At 31.7% G+C, this 21200-nt stretch overlaps 1 protein-coding gene across 5 annotated transcripts in view; it reads right to left on the bottom strand.

Moving 5' to 3' along the window:
* Nucleotides 1–21200, bottom strand: part of ATRNL1 (attractin like 1) — a 750424-nt gene that overhangs the window by 431695 nt on the left and 297529 nt on the right. For 4 of the 5 annotated variants that reach the window (XM_036898417.2, XM_036898415.2, XM_036898414.2 and 1 more), the window contains exons 23-24: nucleotides 10168–10246; nucleotides 8071–8228 (exon numbers count right to left, since the gene is read on the bottom strand). The exons of the other annotated variant lie outside the window; for it this stretch is intronic. In XM_036898417.2, the coding sequence (XP_036754312.2) occupies nucleotides 8071–8228; nucleotides 10168–10246 (237 nt within the window). The remainder of the gene's footprint in view (nucleotides 1–8070; nucleotides 8229–10167; nucleotides 10247–21200) is intronic. 5 annotated transcript variants of the gene reach the window in all.

The following is a 21200-nucleotide window of genomic DNA, read 5'->3' as shown; positions in this document are numbered from 1 at the left end:
GTTACCCTGAGGAACACAGGAATCTAAGGAATGATAGAAGAAAAGAAACACTTAAAAAGTAAAGAAAGTTTAGTGAGAAAGGAGGAAGGAAAGGTAGGAGAAATGTGGTAGCATGGAAACCAAGAGGAAGAAGAGTTTTTAAAAGGGGATCAAATAATGCGACTGCCAGTTTAGCTAAGACTAAAGAATCTAAAAATTCTGTCAGTAAATTATCCATAATCTATGCCTTAGTAGTTTCAAAGAAGAAATACAAATAGAAATCAGAATGCAGCAGAATATGGAATAAATCATAAATTATTTGAGAATGTGGGTAATAATTATATATTTCCTCCTAATTTGTAGTACAGCACCTCAAAATAATAATACCAAATAATAAATATAATTAATACTTGACTTGATTAAAATGAAAGTAAAAAAGAGAAAAACAAACATTTTAATTCAGAAATACTTCTGGAAAAAAATTCTTTTCTTTGTGTGGGTATTTGGAAAATCTCTGATCTTATATGCAGGTCTATCAAATTGTGTGCAAAATAACAGAAAATTTAACTAAGTAGTAACATCTCTTTTAGGATATGTCAACAATGATCTTGAGGCTGACCTTATTATTTTGGCTGTCAATTGAGAATACACAAAATCCCTTTTAAAGTCAAATTTTAAAAAATAATACAACGTCTATTTAACTTTCAAAAAAAGTTCTCCTCAGCAAAACCCTTCAGCCATATGCTTGCCAAAATTTTCTTTCTCAAATGCACATTTGATGATTAACTCTACAAATTACTTATCATTTGGTTCCAAGGAAACTTTGCAAGCCAGTCCTCTCCACTTTCCACCACTCCCATCACACCACACCATCACCTCAAATATACTACATCAATACTTTCTCTCACACAACCTGTTTTTCAACCATTAAAATTTCTAATTGCTGGCTAAAGAAAATCTTTAATTCTAACTTTGAGAAACCACCCCCTCATGTGCAGAATGCTCTCAGCATGTCCCTTTGCTGAACTCCCTCTCATCCTTCACAATCTTCCTTTAGTATAACTGCCTCCAAGAAACTTTCCCGTTTCAATTACCACCTCTATAGCAGTCACAGAGGTAGATAGATAAGCTAGACTCTCTAACTCATAAATATCATTCACATCCATGTTAGCTAGAGTGAATGGCTGGAGAATATTTTATGATCCAAATAAACTCAAAATATGTCCCTGAAACTCTATATAAAGGCTCTAAGGTCTTTTCCCTTTTCTCTCTAGGATGACTAATTGGGATGCTATAAAATCAACTGAAATAGAGTCAACATACATTGTAAAACAGCACCTAGAGACAGAAAAGGAAGATTACATTAGTTAAGTCAATAATTATTTATGTAACAGTAGAAAGAATGTCAAAGGATGCAGTTTTAGCTAAGCTGGTCAGAGGATATCGAGTTCAGTTCTGAAAGACATTTCCTCTGGATGCCCATTTTCTCAGCCTATAATGTCCCTTAATTTACTTTAAAACTAATTTAAGGATGGATTTCTTTATCTACAATAGAATGTATGATAATATATTTTATGAGTTATATAAGGGCAGACTGTTCCATATACTATTTTATCACCTGGTGAATTGTCCCGTATGTGACTCAAACTTAGTTAAGTATCTGCTTCAAAGTGTAGCCAAAAATTTGCATAAATGTCCAGTTTCTGCCATTTCTGTAAGAAGCACTATAGAAGATACTGAGTAAACAGCAATCACTACTATGCCTTTTTATTTTGTTCATTGTAGAAATTTACAAAGTTCTATTGCCATGCTAGTAAGTTTCATCTCATTAATAACAAGACTAAACCCAAGTTGGATCAAGAAAAATGAAATATTCTTCTGCTTTCTTACGTATCGTCAAAAATTCTTCCTTATTCATGTAATAATTTTTAAATTGATGTGTTCAATCCATTTAAAAACATATAAAAAAATTACAACTGAAAGTGCTCAAAAGAATTGTGATGGAAAAATTAAGCAACATATAAAAGTATGAAAATACTATTGATATTAAATTGATATTAATACTATTAATATTAAAATACTATTGATATTAAAGCAAAAGTTATGTGCCATGTTTGACTTACCAAAAGGATACAATACAAAGATATTTAGCTATGCAAATAAGTAATTAAATATTAAATTCTTCATACATCTTTTATGCTACATCATATAAGAAAAAAAAAAGAATTGCAAGTAGAAAAGCTACAGCAACCTGAAGCACATTCTTTCAGCTATATTCACAGTCCTCTCCCTGTGTAGCAACTCTACTAAAGAAATATTAATTTAAAATGATAATAAAACTCAACTGTTAATTTTTATCAGAAACAATTATTTTTGCTTGTTTGAATAATCACTGATAAAATTTGGTGAAAAGAAAAGATATTTTTCGGACAGAGATATTTCTTGGTATCTTGGAGTATTTTTCACTAGGAATTAGGTTTTTTGTATATTTTATTTCAGCTACTTTTCAAAATAACTGCTTTCACAGAATGGAGTTTATAAATATTTATGAACAATTTCATCTACAGACTGTAAACTTTCTCATACATACAGCTTGTTGCAATCCACAATAGTATGTATGTGCTTATGACATCTAAAATATATAGACATATATCTACAACCTATTATTTATCCAAAAAGTTACTTGGATGCTTAAATCCGAGTAACTAAATACAAGTTACAAGTAAACAACATAAAATCACATACGTAATAACAGTCCCCTCATTTACTGATCAAAGTTTTGGCTATCATTTTGTTCTATTTACTATTCCAACTCAATTTATACATAGGATTTTGCTTTATTTTTCTCCCAAAATGGAGTGACAGGGGATGGATTTATCCTTCTGCCAAAACAACTAATGAAACAGACAAAATATATATGATGCATTGGTTTTCAGACCACTGTAGGAAAATGATCCTTAAGTGGAGAAAATAATCAAGTGAACTTTTAAATGCCATAGATTATTGTGATTTTGAAGCTGCATCAAAAGGAGAGTGAACACAGGTTCATCCCAGAAATTTTCCTGTGCTATGGAGATGAAGCTGGGCTTCCAGAGAGGCTGATGCGACTACAGAGTTTCCATGACAGTATTCTAGAGAAGAGAACTTCCCAGAGAGCTCCAGGGATTGCTGGGGGGGTCCCCTTGAATCATCAGATGAATACTAGTTACCAGTGAAAAGATTATCCAAGGTTAAGGAAAGAACCATCTGGAAGGAGCAGAGAGAAAAATTCTTAAAACTCACATACAGTTGGGAATAGTTACTGGTCCCACCAGTCAGAGTAGAAAACCTTATAATTCATGTGTGATACAAAAAGTACCCAGAACAGTGCCTAAGGAGTGAAAAGATTAACCCTAGACTAAATGCTGCTGTGTTTCTGCCTAAAAACCACAAAAACAAGACTTGGAAAGATCAATTATTTTCTGAGTAAACTAACTTCACCCCAAAACCAAGGTAAAACTTATTTATCAAAACTATTAAATATCTAGGACCCAAAAAGGTAAAATACAGAATGTTTGGTATCTAATCAAAATATGACCTATAAGGAGGAGCAAAATAAAATAATAGAAACTCAGAAATGATAAAAATGATAGAATTTGTAAGCAAGGACATTAAAAGTTATAATAATTGCAATTCATATGTTCAAGAAGGCAGAAAAAGGATGAGCACATATATTAAGCTGAGACATAGAAGACATTTTCTAACAAATTGTGTAGAAATTTTAGAGATAAAAAACACAATGTCTGAGATGAAAAATACACTGGATGGGATTAATATCAGACTGGACATATAGAAGAAAAGATTAATGAACTTGATATAGGAAGAGAAAAATGCCCAAAATAAAACCCAGATTGAAAAAAAAGAATGAAAAAAAAAATTTTAAAGCAGAACATTTGAGAGCCAAGGAATAAATTCAAGCAACTACACATACAAATGGAATTCCTAATGGAGAAGAGAGGAGTGGGAGAAACTTCTTTTGATAAATAATGGCTGAAAGTTTTCCAAACTTGGTGAAAACTGTAATTTAATGAATTTATGAAGCTCAGTAAAACCAAACCCATGCACAAGAAACATGAAGATAACCATACCTAGTACATCATAATCAAAGTGGCCAAAACCAGTGATGAAGAGAAAATTTTTAAATGCAGAAAGAGGAAAAAGCTCCACTGCAGACAAAGAAATAATAAGGATAAACTGAATTTCTCATTAGAAATAATGCAAAACAAAGTCAAAGGAGAAGCATCTTTAATATAAAAATACTAGTAGGCTAAAGTAAAAGGATTAAAAAATGATATAGCATCTTAGCAAGAAACAAAAGAAAGCTGGAATGATTTATCTGGAAAAATTAATTTTAGAAAAAGAGCATTACCAGGCAAATAAAAAGTAGTTTCCTAATGATAAAAAGTCGAGTCATCAATTCATCATTCAAGACATAAAAACCCTAAACATTTATGTTACAGTTAGAGATTTCAACATTTATTTCTTGAATTGACAAAATATCAATGAGGACATTTGAAGACTTGAAAAAAAATATCAACCAACTTGACTTAATTGACATTTGTAGAACACTCCACCCAACAACAGCAGAATCTACCTTTTTTGCAACTGTTCAAGGAACATTTATCAAAATATATCATTTACTTCTTTCTGTGTTCTGAATGTTTATGTCTCCCCAAAATTCATGTCAAAAGTCTAACTCCTAAAGGAGATGGGATTAGTAGATGGTGCCTTTGGAAGGTGATTAGATTATAAGAGTGTATCCCTCCTGAACGGGACTAGTTTTCCTATAAAACAGGTCCACAGATCTGGGCTTATGACCAAGAAAAAGGGCCATCACCCAAATATGGCCATGCTGATGCCTTTATCTTGGACTTCCCAGCCTCTAATAACTGTGAGCAAGGAATTTCTGTAGTTTTCAAGCTACCCAACCAATGGTATTTTGTTACAGCAGCCCAATGGACTAAGACACTAGGTTTATTCATTTTCAATTGCTGTGGCCATCAATGACCAGTAACTTAGTGGCTTAAAAGAACACATATTCACTATCGTATAGTTTTGTATGTCAGAAGTCTGACAGGTGTCAGTGGACAAAAATCAAGGTGTTGGCAAGGTTGCATTTCTCTTTAGAGGTTCTAGGGAAGAATCTGTTTCCTCAGCTTTTCCAGCTTCTAGAAGCTATATTCCTTCATTTGTGGCCCCTTCTCCCATATTCAAAGCCAATAATTTTGCTTCTCTCTGATTATTCTGTAGGTACTTCTCCCTCTGAACCTGATCTCAGCCAGGAAAGGTTATTTTAAGGACTCACGTAATTAGCTTGTATCAGCCCCAGTAACTCAGGATAACCATCTTAAGGTCCTAACCTTAATCACATCTTCAACACCCCCTTTCTCCAAGTAAAGTAATATCCACATGTACCAAGTGTTAAGATGCAGTTGCCTTTGTGGAGACATTATTCTTCCAAACACACTGGGTCATAAAATAAGTCTTAGTAAATTTAAAAGAATTCAGGTAATTCAAATTATGCTATATGACCACATTGGTATTAAATTAGAGATAAATGACAGAAACATTTCTAGAAATTCTCCAAATACTTAGAAATTAAGTGTCCTACTTCTGGATATTCCATTTACCAAAAAAGAAACTGGAAAGTAAATTTGCCTTAAGAAGTCATAAAAAGAAAAACAAATTAATGTCAAAGTAAGCAAGACAAAGGGAATAACCAAAGAAAAACTACTGAGACAGAAAAAGAAAACAGATGAAAACCACCTGTTTCTTTAAGAAAGATCAATGAAATTGATAACTCTCTAGCCAAACTGATGAGGATAAAAAAAAAAAAAGAAGAGAAACAATTGTCAGTATCAGGAATATGAGTGATGATATTACTGGATAATATGTGAATATTGTTAACAACCTTTTGCCAATAAATTCTAAAAATCAGATTAAATTGGAGAGACACACTAAAAGAAATGCACTGATGGAGCTCACTCAGGAAGAAATAGGTAACCAGAAAAGCTCTAAATCTATTGAAGAAATTAAATTTTGTAGTTAAAACCTTCCACAAATAAAATCCCAAATCCAAATACACTCAATGTTCAATTCTACCACAAATCTAAGAAATAATATTGATTCTACACAAATTCTTTCAAAGAATTACAGAAGAAGGAATACTTCCCAATTAATTTTATAAGGCCAATAATCCTATGATCCAGATTAACAGAATAGAAAACTACAGACTAAGATCCCTCATAAACATACGTCTAAAAATTCTTAACAAAATTTTAACAAACCAAATCCAACAATATTTAAAAGGAATAATACCAAGTGGAGCTTACTTCTGAATAACAAGGTTGGTTCAACATTCAAAAATCAATGTAATTCAATGCTATTAGCAAATAAAATCTCAGTTAAAATAATTTTACTATTTTCATATAGCCTATAAACAAACACACATACCCCTTTGCCTTAACATAACATATTCCTCAGGACTAATGTAATGATTTTATTGAAAGAATAGGCTCTACCTATGTTAACTATCATAGTTATTTTCTCTATTTTATTATTTTTGGAGAGTGGAATATTCTAACTTTATTACACAAATTCTGGTTTGGCTTCCAAAACATATTATTAGTATGTTCTCAGCAGAGAACCCAATTCAGAAAGTTAATTTCTAACCATTAAATATTCATGAACATTCTAAAGTAATTACATAATTTGTTTTAGAATAAAATAGATAACCAAGAAATAAAAGGCATGAAACAGTTTAAAATGTTATGATAGTATCAATTTTAGATATTATTTAATAAGCTGCATAGATGAGCCCTTTGTCACCTTCAACCATAATTTGAATAAATGAAGTGAAATACGATTAACATTTCTGTATAAATTTTAGAAAATAATATATATCTGGCACCTTCCATGTCAAAATTTTTAAATACTATATGGAAATATTCCTGACAGTTCTTGTAGCTATATCAATAACTATATAATGAAGAAATAAATTTATCAAATTCATTTCCATTTCTATTTACTGAGTGATAATTTGTACAGTGGTTGTCTAATATTTCTTGAACAGTTAAGCTATTTTCTTAATTCAGATGTTAAATCAATCTTACAAATAAAAAGAATTTTTCTAGTACATAAATGATTGCTAAAAATCACTATCTTCCCACAAATCAGATTGAAATTAATATACATAAAATACACAAACACTTCCACCACAGATCATATGTTACCATTTACTAATATAAAAGGGGAAGGAATGACCTGTAAATTTTTAAAAGACTTTAAAACGTAATGGCCTAGCACAGGAACTGGCACATATTAGCATGAGCTTCCACACACTCATTTGAATTCAGTCTAATCAAACAGTGTCATAATAAATGAATAAATGAAAAAACACCAACACATGAAAGAAGAGTCTCTTCTTCCATAAAAAACATAAATTAAGAATACAGACCTTAATGATTTCAAGAAAGAAAGAACATCCTGTTTCCTAGCAATAAATCTGAAGCCTTTAGCAACCTATCATCTTGCACAATAAAAATGAAACATACAGTATATATAGACAACATAAATAAATCATTATGAAGAGGTAGTGGGTCTTAAAGAACTAATTGTTAAATACTGCCAATCCTAAATTTTTAATGAAAGTTTAGATTATGTTCAGTATATAATAAAGCAAAAAACAAATTACTAAACACCACAAGTAATTTCAAGAGGGGTTGTAAGAAAAGAATAGCTACTTAACCCTCAGTTGAAGTACATAATTAATCAGAAAACCCAAACAATCTAGTTATTTCAAGTTTTGGTGTACTTTTTTAAGAATACAATTTCATTGAAACATTACATTCTTTAGTTCATTCAATATTATCTGTATGAACTTTTTTATAGAGACATTCTTCATCACAGACATCCATGTACCCTTTTTATTAAGGGTCAAAAATGCTTTCATATTGTTTAAAACAAATTTATATCATCAATTCGAACAAAAACAGCATCTTTTTTCTACTGAAAATACTCGATGGTCATTAATTATGTATTACTAACACTTACCTGTATTTTAATAGGCCAAGAAAAGTTGCTGACATACACGTAGAATGTAATGTTAGGATTGCTTCTGAAGTTAAATTTTTCATAGGAAAAACTATCTCTGTATTCCTTTATATTTGTCTTGGAAACAATAGGAGTCTCTTCCCCAGATATTGTTCCAGCTAAAATGTAAACAAATTTTGTAAAATTCATATTAGGAAATGGGAATTTTTATGAGCCTAAAAATATATATTGTACTTCATTTTTAAAACTATACTTAAAATAATGTAATCATCAAAATAAACTCATGTTCACAATTTACAATGAAAAAGAAAAAAATAAGTAATTTTGTCATAAACATAATGGAAATAAATATAGTATAAAATTATTTTTTAAAATGATTTCACTGATTAAGTGCTATATGTACTAGGCACTGGCTTAGATACTTTATATTCTTTTCTAATAACAATTTATCATAGACTTATCAATCTCTTTTTCTCCAATTGCAAGCTGAGCCTCAGGAAGATTAAAGCACTTGCCTCAAGTTTATAGCTACTGAATGCTAAATTCCTCTTGGAAACTCAGGTATATGTGGTTCCAGAAACTGAGTTCTTTCTACTTATTGCTCCACAGAGCCTTTTGAAACAAATCAAGGCATATTTCACATGTCTTAATCCAATTAAAAAATGGGAAAGAAATCAAGTCATTTGTCTTAACACAAATTAAACAATCACTACTTCGAATAAACTGGGAGGAGGCTAGAATTTAAAACATGAGCTAAATGCTCAATTACTTAAACACATATTGGGAACTCAATAAATATTTACTGGAATTAATGTAATGGAACAAAACATTTCCAACAATCTTACCAAGCCTTCCACCTTAACAAACAGTAAAAATAATTAGAATTAATAAACTGAGAGACTGAATTCATTTATAACAGATCACCTATTCTAAAATTACTTTGGATGTATGTTAAAAATGCAAATTTCCTGGTCCCATCTCCCAACCTGATAAATTAAAACTTCTGAGATTTGTTTCTGCGAATCTGAAAGTTACAAGTGACTTCTTGCATAGTAAAATCACAGTTTTAAAATGATCACAGAGGTTTTATACGTTTTTGTTGACAATTTAAAAACTCTCCTAGAGTCAGTTTATTGCACAGAAATAAATTTCAAATTAACAGTACAAGTTTTCATGAATTACTAATGAATGAAACTCACAGTGCCAAGATTTTATTTTGTGTTTGGCACTGTTCTAACAAAACATCTGTATATATGCCTGAACTTCTCACTTTTTACACATGAGTTCCAGAATTGCAAAAGCTCTTCACTCTCGAATTCTGTTTTTCATGGTTTACATATTAAAATAGCATAAAGACTTAATTTTCAGAAATCAAATATGGATTTCTAAGAAGTTATAGATTTTCTTTAAAAAAGTTTTCAACATTTTATGCAGAAGTTTATCTTTGATATAGAAAAGAAAAAGCAACAGAATTACCTAAAATGTAAATACAAAAAAGGTAAGCATACTTCTTCATAACCCAACATTGAGATTTGTACTCCTTCTTGGTTATGTTTTTAAAAGTCAAGTTTCAATTTACAAACCTTATTAAGGAAGACATATTAAGTGTAGACCTTTTTTAACCCTGATCTCAGTATCAAAGCTGACAAGGAGGATAGCATATTTCTAATCCTGAAAGTAATTAATAAGTTGTTAACTTATCTTCTGCACGCACAGAAGAATTTTAGTATTTTATGTCAATGTTTAAGTTGATAATTAAATTTATAGCTTCAATAGTGAGTCACATAATTGAAATCTCTCTTTAGTGATTAAAGAAGTAATCTATCTTAAAACCATGGCAATTCATAAGACTGCCATTTTAAAAAATAACGTAGAATACAATATTTGTTACCCACCTGATTTTACTGAATAAAGGAGAAAGGCAAATAAGTAATGAAGTTTTATTAATACTACTTCTTATTATTTATACCTGAAAGAGCACAATGATTAGGGAACACAATATTCTTAAAATATTGATTATTCAAATTAACAGTAAAAGGTCATGTTAGACATGTTAGGAGTCTAAATGTGAAAGACATGCTAACAAAATTCTCTTACCTGTTGAACCAACTGACCATGTAATGTTGAGATTAAAATTGTTTGATGCATTTATTGAAATATCCAAATTCTTGTTTGACTACAAAAAAGAAAATATTAAGGATAGAAAAAAATTCATATCATACTACATAGATATGTTTAATGATTTAATTATGTCTATGCTATATTTCTCAAACTCTACTGAATTATGTGAATATTCAACTAAGCAAGTATAGTGCCAAATATACTTTTTTAATGAAAAAAACTATAGGCAGTAATTCAAAAGTAGATTTAAAGTTCCTATTATCTTCTCTACTATAATTTGTACTTCCGTATGTAAGTCAGAGGCTGCTATAATTCAATATTGGTATTTTGATTATCTTTGGTTACCTGTATTTATTATTTAAATGATGCAGTTTTGTACCAGTCCAAAGTAATTTTACAGTAATATAAGATTGTTTTGTTGAAATACTTACTATTAGCTGCATATTGTATTATTGTACACATATTGTTTATTGAAAAAAATACTTAAAATGTGTAAACCAAAATGTTTAGGTAAAAATGTGAACCTACTTTAGGAAAAAGAGATGATATCATTTAAATATCTGTATAAAGGAGCACTGAAGAATTTTGTCAGTCTACCTCTTTCTTGTCATTCATTAATAGAATACAGACCGTTTGCATTTAGTTTCAAGGAAACAAATGGCTAAGATATTTCTTTAAATGTTACTATATTACTCCAAGAGATGACAAATAGAGAGTACACATACTATAACTATTTAGTCTTGCAGAAAGGCAAAGAATGATAGTCATATTGAATAAGTTTAGCTTCAGATCCAAAGTGTTTTAAAATATACATAAAAGACTCATAAGAAAAGCAGTATTGCTACATAAGACCTGGCTACTTAAAAAATTAAAATTCATTCCTTAGTATTACTATATTTTCCTAAATAAATCAGGTAAGCCAATAGAAAATATATCTATAATTTTCTAAATAGCTCTTAAAGAAAATAAGTCTATAAGCAATTAAGCTCCCCATATCTAATATGACAGTAATATAACAGTCTTAGGGGAAATTGACTGAAAGACATGGCCCTCCTCTGGTGGATAGGAGTAGAGAGGAGCACCATAAAAGGCAACACTGCTGCATAATGTTTGATAGCCATCCCATTTAAATAATACACTAAGATCCAATTTTTTACCTCTGACTAACATCTACTCTTAATGATCTACACAGACACAGGGACAGTTGGGCCTCTGTGAAGAACTATTAACAATGCTCTATAACCATCACAAGACAATCTCTTTCACAGTTTCTAGGAAGCAAATACAGATTCAAGAAGAACGGTCACTTTGAAAAAGCATGCAAAATAAAATATGTTATAAGATTGAACATTTATCATACAGATTTTTCGGGGTAGTGTTCATTAGTATTGCAGATATAGTATCTAAAAATTCAACAAAATTAAAGAAAAATAAAGTCTGAGAGTTTAAATAAATATGATATTCCATAAGGATATTGCATTATTCAACAGTCATACTCATTAACATCCATGAATGTAAGAATGAAGTTAGCTTATTGAGTTCAATTGATAAGCTGTTAAGGTGTCTTCTACAATATGTACCACAAAACTGTCAAAACTTCTCAAAACTTTCCTACTTCTGTTAATATATGAATGAAAACAGTTGACAGTGATTTAAGATAATGTCATTACTAATGACTAATAATAAATGAGAAATGCTTCTGTGTCAGCAATCAGACAGGTCTATTCAACAGACCATGTTGTTCAGGTGTGCTAAGCAACATGTACATTTATAATTGTATTAAAGAAAACTCCCATCCAAAGAGAAGAAACATCTCTGGTAACAAATATTAATTTATGTCACCATAATGAAGTAATAAATCCTGAAAACAATTACTGCTTCATACTCATTAAATCATGTTCATGAGACACTGAAACAAATTAATGAAGAGTATGCACTGATGAGTCGGATGACCTTGGGTTCATATCTTAGCTCTTTAACGTACATGTTTATTGATTTATGGAAAGTTACCTGACTTCCCAAAAATCAGTTTCCTTATCTCTAAAATGGGGATTGACAACCTCCCTAAAGAATTTCTTGTGAACATTAAATAATTTCTCAAAAAGGTATCATGGTTTCAGGTCATAGTGCTGATAATGGTAGTGTTGTTGATATTATTAGGTCTGGTAACACAGATTGTCTTTCTTTTCTTCTCCTTCATCTCCACCAGGGCACTCAGGAAGGTGTGCATACTGGCATATGAGAGGGGTTGATTTTTTTATTATTAATGAAATGGTTCAAAATAGTTGCTTTCTTATGAAAACAAAAAATGGTAGACAAAATGTACCCCCCATAAAACTTAAATCATTATTTATATCTTGAAGCCACATCTTCGTTATTGTGTGTGCCTTATTTTAGATGGAGGAATTTGAAAATAACTGCTATTGTTGCTAAAAAGGTCACCCAGATTTTCCAATAGATATAGAAAACTATACAACTCTTCTTGAATTTTTAGTTCATCCTCTTTATTGCAAGTTTAGGCATTACTGAAATACATGGTACCATAATTAAAGCCCTATAAAATACACTTAAGGTCAAGAAAAAAATTCTGGACTAAAAGAAGTGATAGTGTGATTATCATTGTAAACGACAAAATCAGTCATTTAGAACACTGTTTGTTAGATCTGGATAAGTTCAGTAAGGTCACATTATATAGCAAACTACTCCAGCTATTGTTCACATGAAAGCACTGGTTAGAAGTGATATATAGTGGGTAAGAATTAAATCTGTTGTCAAATGTAGGTAATGCATAATTAATTAATGTAACTATTTTTTATTATTTTTTTATGTAGGATAAGTAGGAAGCCCTGACCAATAACCCATATTAATTTCAAAATTGTTCTTAGTTAAATATCTCTTTAGCTGTAAATTATTTTTGTATAATTGTAAATTACATATAATGAGGTTATAAGCATTCTTAATGGCACCCCTCATTACAGTATAGCATTCTTTAGTTTCAAAGAACATGTGTCTGGGCTCTTCAGTTGGACAAAATAATAGAAAACCTTGAAGTTGTCACATTTGGAAGAACTCAAGGACATCTGGAAATTGAAAAAGGAGAGACTAGTCAAGAGAGAAGCAACTAGAGCCTGGTTAATCTTGACCTATGCATTAATCTTGACCTATGCATATAACACTATGGAAATTACTGGAGACGAATATTATTCACCCACATTTTGAGTCATATATCCCACATACATTAAATTTCTTGTATCCTCAAAGAACTCCGTAAGTTTGGAATTACTGTCAAACATTCAAGAAGTCAATGGTAAAGAATGAAATTCTGATACACGCTAAAACATGGATGAAGCTTGGAAACATTAGGCTACATGAAATATTCCAGACAAAAAGAACAAATATTGTAAGATTACACGTAGGAGGAGGTACCTAGAATACACAAATTAATAGAGACAGAAAGTAGAACAAAGGTTATCAGGGGCTAGAGCAGGGAGGAGTGGGGAGTTACTGCTTACTAGATACAGAGATGGTAAATATGAAAAATCTTGGTGATGGAGATGTTGGTTGCAAAACACTGTAAATGTACTTAATGCCACTGTACACCTAAAAATAGTTAAAATAATTGTATTTTTTGTATATTTTACCATAATAATAAGTCAATGGTGATTATAATGAACTTATAAAAAGCTTTCCTATCACACTGATAAATGTGGTTTCTGACATAGCGTTGACGTCTTTGTGAAAACACACATCAGTGAAGAGACGATCATACTCGTAGGAAAACATTTTTAAAAATCCTTATTTAAAAGTCAAAACTTTAAACATATTCCCAAGTATATTGGCATTCCTTAGAATCTAAAGAATAAGGAGAAATATAGAATGAACTGTTCTACTTTTTTTTGGAGGAAGGCTCCTATTCTACTAGAAAAGAAAAAATTTAGAGATTATATTATTTGTTGACAAGTCCAATAAAATATTTTAGAGTGAAGAAGCTAGAAAACGTCAGGATATATTGGAGGTTTCACCTATTTCAAAAATTATTAAAATATATGAAATGTATTTAATAAAATGAGTTAATATATAATAAGAATACAGCAATAGTGTGATATTAGCAAGGAGGTGAAATAAGAAGTCACAGCCCTATCCCCCACAAAAACATCAATTTAACAATGATACGTGGACCAAAATACCTTTATGAGAGGACTAAAATTCAGTTAAAAAGTTGCAATACCAAAGATGACTACAAAACCAAGAAGAGTCAAATTATAATGGTTAACAAGAGCTATTTCACTTTACTCATGTCAGCCCCTGCCCCAAGACAGCATAACTCAGCATCAGAGTAATAGCCTCTGTTTATGACTGCTCCTTGAGAGGAAATGGAGTATAGCATGCACCCAACATCCTTGGCCTTTAATAGCACTGCCCAAAGGACCTATTTGTGTCTTGCCTCACTCAGAACACTAAGAAAAAAAGCAAAGATTATACATATGATAGCAGCTAAGGACAAAGGAAATAAGTGGTTGACTTACTGCAGCCAGCATGACTCAGTGAAACTGGGAAAAGGCACACAACCCTGAGACCTCTCCCCCAGATGGGAGTAAGAGGAATGAAGCAATTTACTGTCCTGGACTTTCTGTATCCTGCACTGTCACAGGGGAAAAGGGTGGGCAGCACACTATAACCAGCATGGCTCTGTGAGACTGAAAGAAAACACACAATTCTGAGACTTCTCCACCATGAGAGAAAGAGAGCAGTGAATCATGATCATCCATAACAAAGGTTTGAGATGCTCTCAGTAACTCTAGCTGGGCTGGTTGATGAAGTTCTTTCCTGTTGAAGCCAGTCCATAAAGACTGGGAGAAGTAGCTGTTTCCTCAAATGAAAAGCTAGCAATGAAAATGGAAGCAATTCAAGGCTACAATGAAAATGAAAGATAAGGAAATATGACACAACCAAAGGAAGAAAAAAAATTCTAGTAACTGACCATAAAGAATTGGAGCTCTAAATGTCCCTGAAAAAAAAATTAAAAATAACTGTATTGAAGAAGCTAAAAGGGAGAAATAAGAGACAATAGAAAGATAACTAAATGAAATTCAGAAAATGATACATGAACAAAATGAAAATATTAAGAGACAGAACTATAAAAAAGAATCAAACAAATTCTGGAACAGAAGAACACAATAACTCAACTGAAAAATTCAATAAAGAGCTTCAAATAACAGACTTAACCAAGCAGAAGAAAGAATCAGTGAACTAAGGTGAATCATTTCAAATTACCTAGTCAGAGAACCAAAAAAGAAAAAAAAAGGGAGAAAGGCTAAAGAAAGCTTAATGTACTTATAGGACACAATAAAGGTAATCAATATATACACTATGAGAATCCCATAAGGAGAAGAAAGAGAGAAAGGGGAAGAAATCTTATTTAAAGAAATATTAGCCCTAAATGCCCTACATCTGAAGAGAGGAATAGGCATCTAGATTTATGAAACTGGAAGAATCAAAATGGTAAATCCAAAGAAATCACACCAAGACATGTTCTAATCAAATTGTTAAAAATCACAGGCAAAGAAAGAATTTTGAAAGCCTCAAGAGAAAAATGACTTGTTACATACAATGGGGTTCATAAGGCTATCAGTGAATTTTTAGCAGAAACTTTGCAAGCCAGAAGAGATGGGAATGACATATTCAAAGTTTTGAAAGAAAAAAAAATCTGCTGACCAAGAATACTGTGCCCAGTAAAACTGTCCTTAAAAATATAGTGACATAGACTTTCCCAGACAAGGGAAGGAGAGAGTTCATCACCACTAAACTTGCCTTACAAGAAATGCTAAATTGTTATGGCATCAATAGCAAAGTGCACGTAGGGTGAGAGGAAATAGAAGTATAAAATTATTGTATATGACTGAAGTTAAGTTGTTATCAGCTTAAAATAGACTTTTTATCACTGCAAGGTGTTGTATGTAAAAGCTTCATGATAACTACAAAGAAAATACCTATAGAAAATACACAAAAAACAGAGAGTAAGAAATCACTACCAAAAAAAAAAAATCAATGAAATACAAAGGACAATAGCAAGAGAGCAAAAGGGAATGAAAGAACTCCAAGACAGAGAACAACTAACAAAATGACGAGAGTAAGTTCACCTATATCAATAATTACTTTAAAACATAATGGATTAAATTCCCCAGTCAAAAGACACAGGGTGGATGACTGGATTTAAAAAACAATACAAACAATATACTGTCTCAGAAAGACTCACTTTAGATTTAAGTCTATACTCATATATAGACTAAAAGTAAAGGGATGGAAAAATATATTCCATGAAAATGCTAAAAAAGAAGAGAAGAAGTAGCTATATTTATATGAGAAAAAATTGACTTTAATTAGAAAACTTTAACAAGAGATAAAGACATCATATAATGGTAAATGGGTCAATTCATGAGGAAGATATGACAATTACAAATATGCATGCACCCACTATAAAAGCACCTAAATAAATAAAACACTGACATAACTACAGGAAAAAATAGACAAGAACAGAATAATAGTAAGAGACGACTTCAATACCGTATTTCAATAATCAATAGGACATTCAAAGAGAAAATCAATACAGAAAAAATAGATTTGAAAAACACAGAACAAATGAACCTAACAAACATACACAACATTCCACCTAACCACAACAGAATACATCTTCTGTTCATATGCACATAGAGTACTCTCCAGAATATATTATTAGTTAGGTCATAAAACAAGTCTTAACAAATTTAATATTGAAAACATAAATTATCTTTTCTGACCTAAATGGACTGAAACAAGGAATCAATAGTGGAGCAAAATTGGAAAGTTCACAAATATGTGGAAATTAAACTACACACTCCTGAACAAATGGGTCAAAATGAGAATCAAAGGGAAATTCAAATGGAAAATTAACATACCAAAACCTATGGGATGCAGCAAAAGCAGTTCAAAGAGGGAATTTACAGTGGCAAAAGCTTACTTTAAAAGAGAAGAGAGATCTCAAGTAAACAACTTCACTTTCCACCTTAATAAACTAACAAAAAGAGGAACAAGAATAAACCATGTCCAAAGTCAGCAGAAAAAAATATTAAAAAATAGAAAAAAGCAACAGTGTTGGTTTTGAAAGGTAAACAAAACTGATGAGAGCTTTAGCAAGACTACTAATAAAAGAGCGAAGACAAGTAAAATCAGAAACAAAAATGTAGCCATTACAATGAGTGCCACAGAAATAAAAAAGGTCATAAGAGACTACTATGAATAATTATATACCAACAAACTGGAAAGCCTAAAAAAAAATTAATTCCTAGAAAAAAACAAAATACTATCCTAAAATTAATATGGAATCAAAAAAGACACCAAAAATCAAAACAATCTTGAGAAAAAAGAACCAAAGCTGGAAGCATCACACTAGGTTTATCAGGCATCAATAACCCTGATAAACATGAATGCCAAAAATACACTCAACAAAAAGACTGAATCATGGAAAAATTAAAAATCTGAACAGATCAATAACATGTATGGGAATTCAGTAATCAAAAACCTCCCAAAAAAGAAAAGCTCAGAAACAAATGACTACACTGGTGAATTCTACCAAACATTTAAAGAATTAATACCAATCCTTCTTAAACTCTTCCAAAAAAAGAGGGAATACTTCCAAACTTACTTCATGAGGCAGGAAACATTCTGATTCCAAAGACAGACAAAGACACAAGAAAAGGAAACTATAGGCCAACAACCCTGATAAACATGAATGCCAAAAAAACACTCAACAAAATATTAGCAAACTGAATGCAATGGCACGTTGAAAGGATCATTTGCCAAGATACGGTGGAATTTATCCCTGGAATGAAAGGATGTTTCAACATGCACAAATCAATTAATGTGATACACCACATTAGCAGAATAAAACATTAAAGTCAAAATCATCTCAACACATACAGACAAAACATTTGACAAAATTCATCATCTTTTTGTGATACAAACTCCCAAAAAATTAGATACAGAAGGAATGTAACTCAATATAATAAGGGCTGTATGTGAGAAGACCCTGGTGAACATTATAATCAATGTGGAAAAATGGAAAACTTTTCCTCTATGATCAGGAATGAGACAAGGATGCCAATTTTTAACACTTCCATTTAAAAAAATCATGGACGCCGTAGCCAAAGAAATTAGGTAAGAGAAAGAAGAGGCATCCAAATCAAGCAATAAGGAAGATAATTTCTGTTTGTAGATTATATAACTTTATGAGTAGAAAAACCTAAAGATTCCACACACACACAAAAAAAACTATTATAACCAATAAGCAAATTCAGTAAGGTTTCAGGATATAAAATCAACAGGTAAAATTCAGGGTTTATTTTATACAATAGCAGTAAGTTATGTGAAAGGAAAATTAAGAAGTGATCACATCTACAACAGCAGCCAAAAGAATAAATACTTAGGAATAAACATAACCAGGAGGTGAATGATTTGTACACTGACATTTATTAAACATTGATGAAATAAAGAAGACACAAATAATGGAAAGATACCCTGTGTTCACAGGGTGGAATACTTCATATTGTTTAAATGTCCATATTACACAATGAAATTTAGAAATTCAGTGCTATCCCATCAAAATTCCAAAGGCATTTTTACCGAAATATAAAAAATACTAACCTAAAATTAACATGGAATCAAAAAAGACACCAAAAATCAAAACAATCTTGAGAAAAAAGAACCAAAGCTGGAGGCATCACATTTCCTGCTTTCAAACTGTATAATAGAGCTCAGTAGTGACAACGCATGGTAGTGGCATAAATGCAGACATGTAGGAAAACAGAGTAAGTAGAAAGCCCAGAAAAACCCACACATATATCATCAGTTAATCTCCAATGAAGGTGCCAAGAATGCAAAATGGGGAGAGGATAGCCTCTTCAACAAATGGGTGTTGGGAGAACTGTGTAGCCAAATAAAAGTAATGAAATTGACCCTTACTGTGTCAGTCCATTAAGCCAGCTATAACAAAAAAATACCACAGACATAGAACAAAAATACCAAAGAACAATTACTATCACTAAAATAAGCAAATCCCAGAAATTTATTTCTCACACATCTGGAGGATGAGAATTCCAAGATAAAATAGCCAGCAAATTTGGTGACTGATGAGTTTTATAAACAAACCTCTCTCTTTGCTGTGTCCTCACATGATGGGGTGGAGGTACTCTTTCGGGACTTTTATGAGGGCACTAATCCCACCTCTGGGTGTTCCACCTTCATGGCCTAATCACCCAAATGACCCACCTCTAAATACCATCACATTAACTGCAAGGAATTAACACATGAACTTGGGTGGGGGGAGGGGGACAAAGATTCAGTCTATAGTATTTATCTCATATCATACACAGAAACAACTCAAAGTGGATTAAAGACTTTGTTAATCTCCAAAATACATAAGGAACCACTACAACTCAAGAAAAACAAAACAAAAATAAATAACCAAATTAAAAAATGGGGAAAGGACTCAGACATCTCTCCAGAAAAGACATATATATATATATGGATAACAGGTACAAGAAAAGATGCTCAGCATCATAAATCATCAGGGAAGTTAAAATTGAAACCACAGTTAGATATCATCTCATATCTGTTAGGATGGCTACTATCCAAAAAAAAAAAAAAAATAGATAAGCTTTGGAGAGGAGGTGGAGAAACTGGAACTCTTGTGCACTACTGGTGGGAATGTAAAAATGGTGTAGCCATTATGGAAAGGAGTATAAAGGTTTCTCAAAGCAAAAATAGAACTACCATATGATCACATAATCCCATTTTGGAATATGTATCCAAAAGAATTAAATCAGGCTCTTGAAGAGACAGCTGCACCACTATGTTCACTGCAGCATTATTCACAATAATCATGATAGGGATATGATCCAAATATCCATTGACAGATGAAGGGATTAAGAAGATGTGAAAGCTCCTTGACATCAATCTTGGCAATGATTTTTTAGATTTTACACCAAAAGCAAAAAAAAACAAGCTGGGACTGCATCAAACTAAAAAGCTTTTATACTGCAAAGGAAACAATAAAATGAAAAGGAAATCTAATGAATGGGAGAAAATATTTATATATCATAGATCTGCTAAGGGGCTAATATCCAAAATATATAAAGAACTCAAACAACTCAACAGCAAAAAAAAAAAAAAAAAAAAAAAACCACAAGCAATCTGATTAAACAATGAACAAAGGATCTGAGTAGACATCTTTCCAAAGAAGACATACAGATGACCAACAGGTTCGTGAAAAGATGCTCAACCTCACTAATCACCAAGGAAATGCAAATCAAAACCACAATGAGGTTTTGCCTCACATCTGTTAGAACAGCTATTATCAAAGAGACAAGAAATAACAAGTGCTGGCAAGGATGTGGAGTAAAGGGAACCCTTGTGCATTGTTGGTGCAGTCACTATGAAAGACAGAATGGTAATTCCTCAAAAACTTATAAATAGAACTACCATAAGATCCAGAAATGCCACTCTGGGTATGTATCCAAAAGAAACAAAATCATTAACTCAGACAGCCCAGGCTCACTGTAACATTATTTACAACCAAGATACAGAAGTGACTTAAGTGTCCAAGAACAGATGAAAGGATAAAGAAATTGTGGCATATACATATATATGTATGTATCAAATGAAATAGTATTCAACCATAAAAAAAGAAGGAAATCTTGCCATTTGCCAGTACATGGATGGGCCTTGAGTGCATTATGCCAAGTGAAATTAATCAAAAACAAATACCATTTGTTCTCACAGGTGTAATCTAAAAACAATAAACAAACAAAAAAAACCTCAAGCTTGTAAGTACAGAGAACATATCGGTGGTTGCAAGAAGTGGGGGAAGGAGGACATGGGGAGTTGTTTAATGCATTTACAGATTCAGTACATAAGATTAATCCATTTTGGAGATTGTTGTGCAACTTAGAACCTATAGTTCACAATACTGTATT

This window comes from Manis pentadactyla, chromosome 8 (genome assembly GCF_030020395.1).
Source record: "Manis pentadactyla isolate mManPen7 chromosome 8, mManPen7.hap1, whole genome shotgun sequence".
Lineage (NCBI taxonomy): Eukaryota > Metazoa > Chordata > Mammalia > Pholidota > Manidae > Manis > Manis pentadactyla.
The sequence above is the reverse complement of the archived record's forward strand: the minus strand, read 5'-3'. Positions and strand labels throughout refer to the sequence as shown.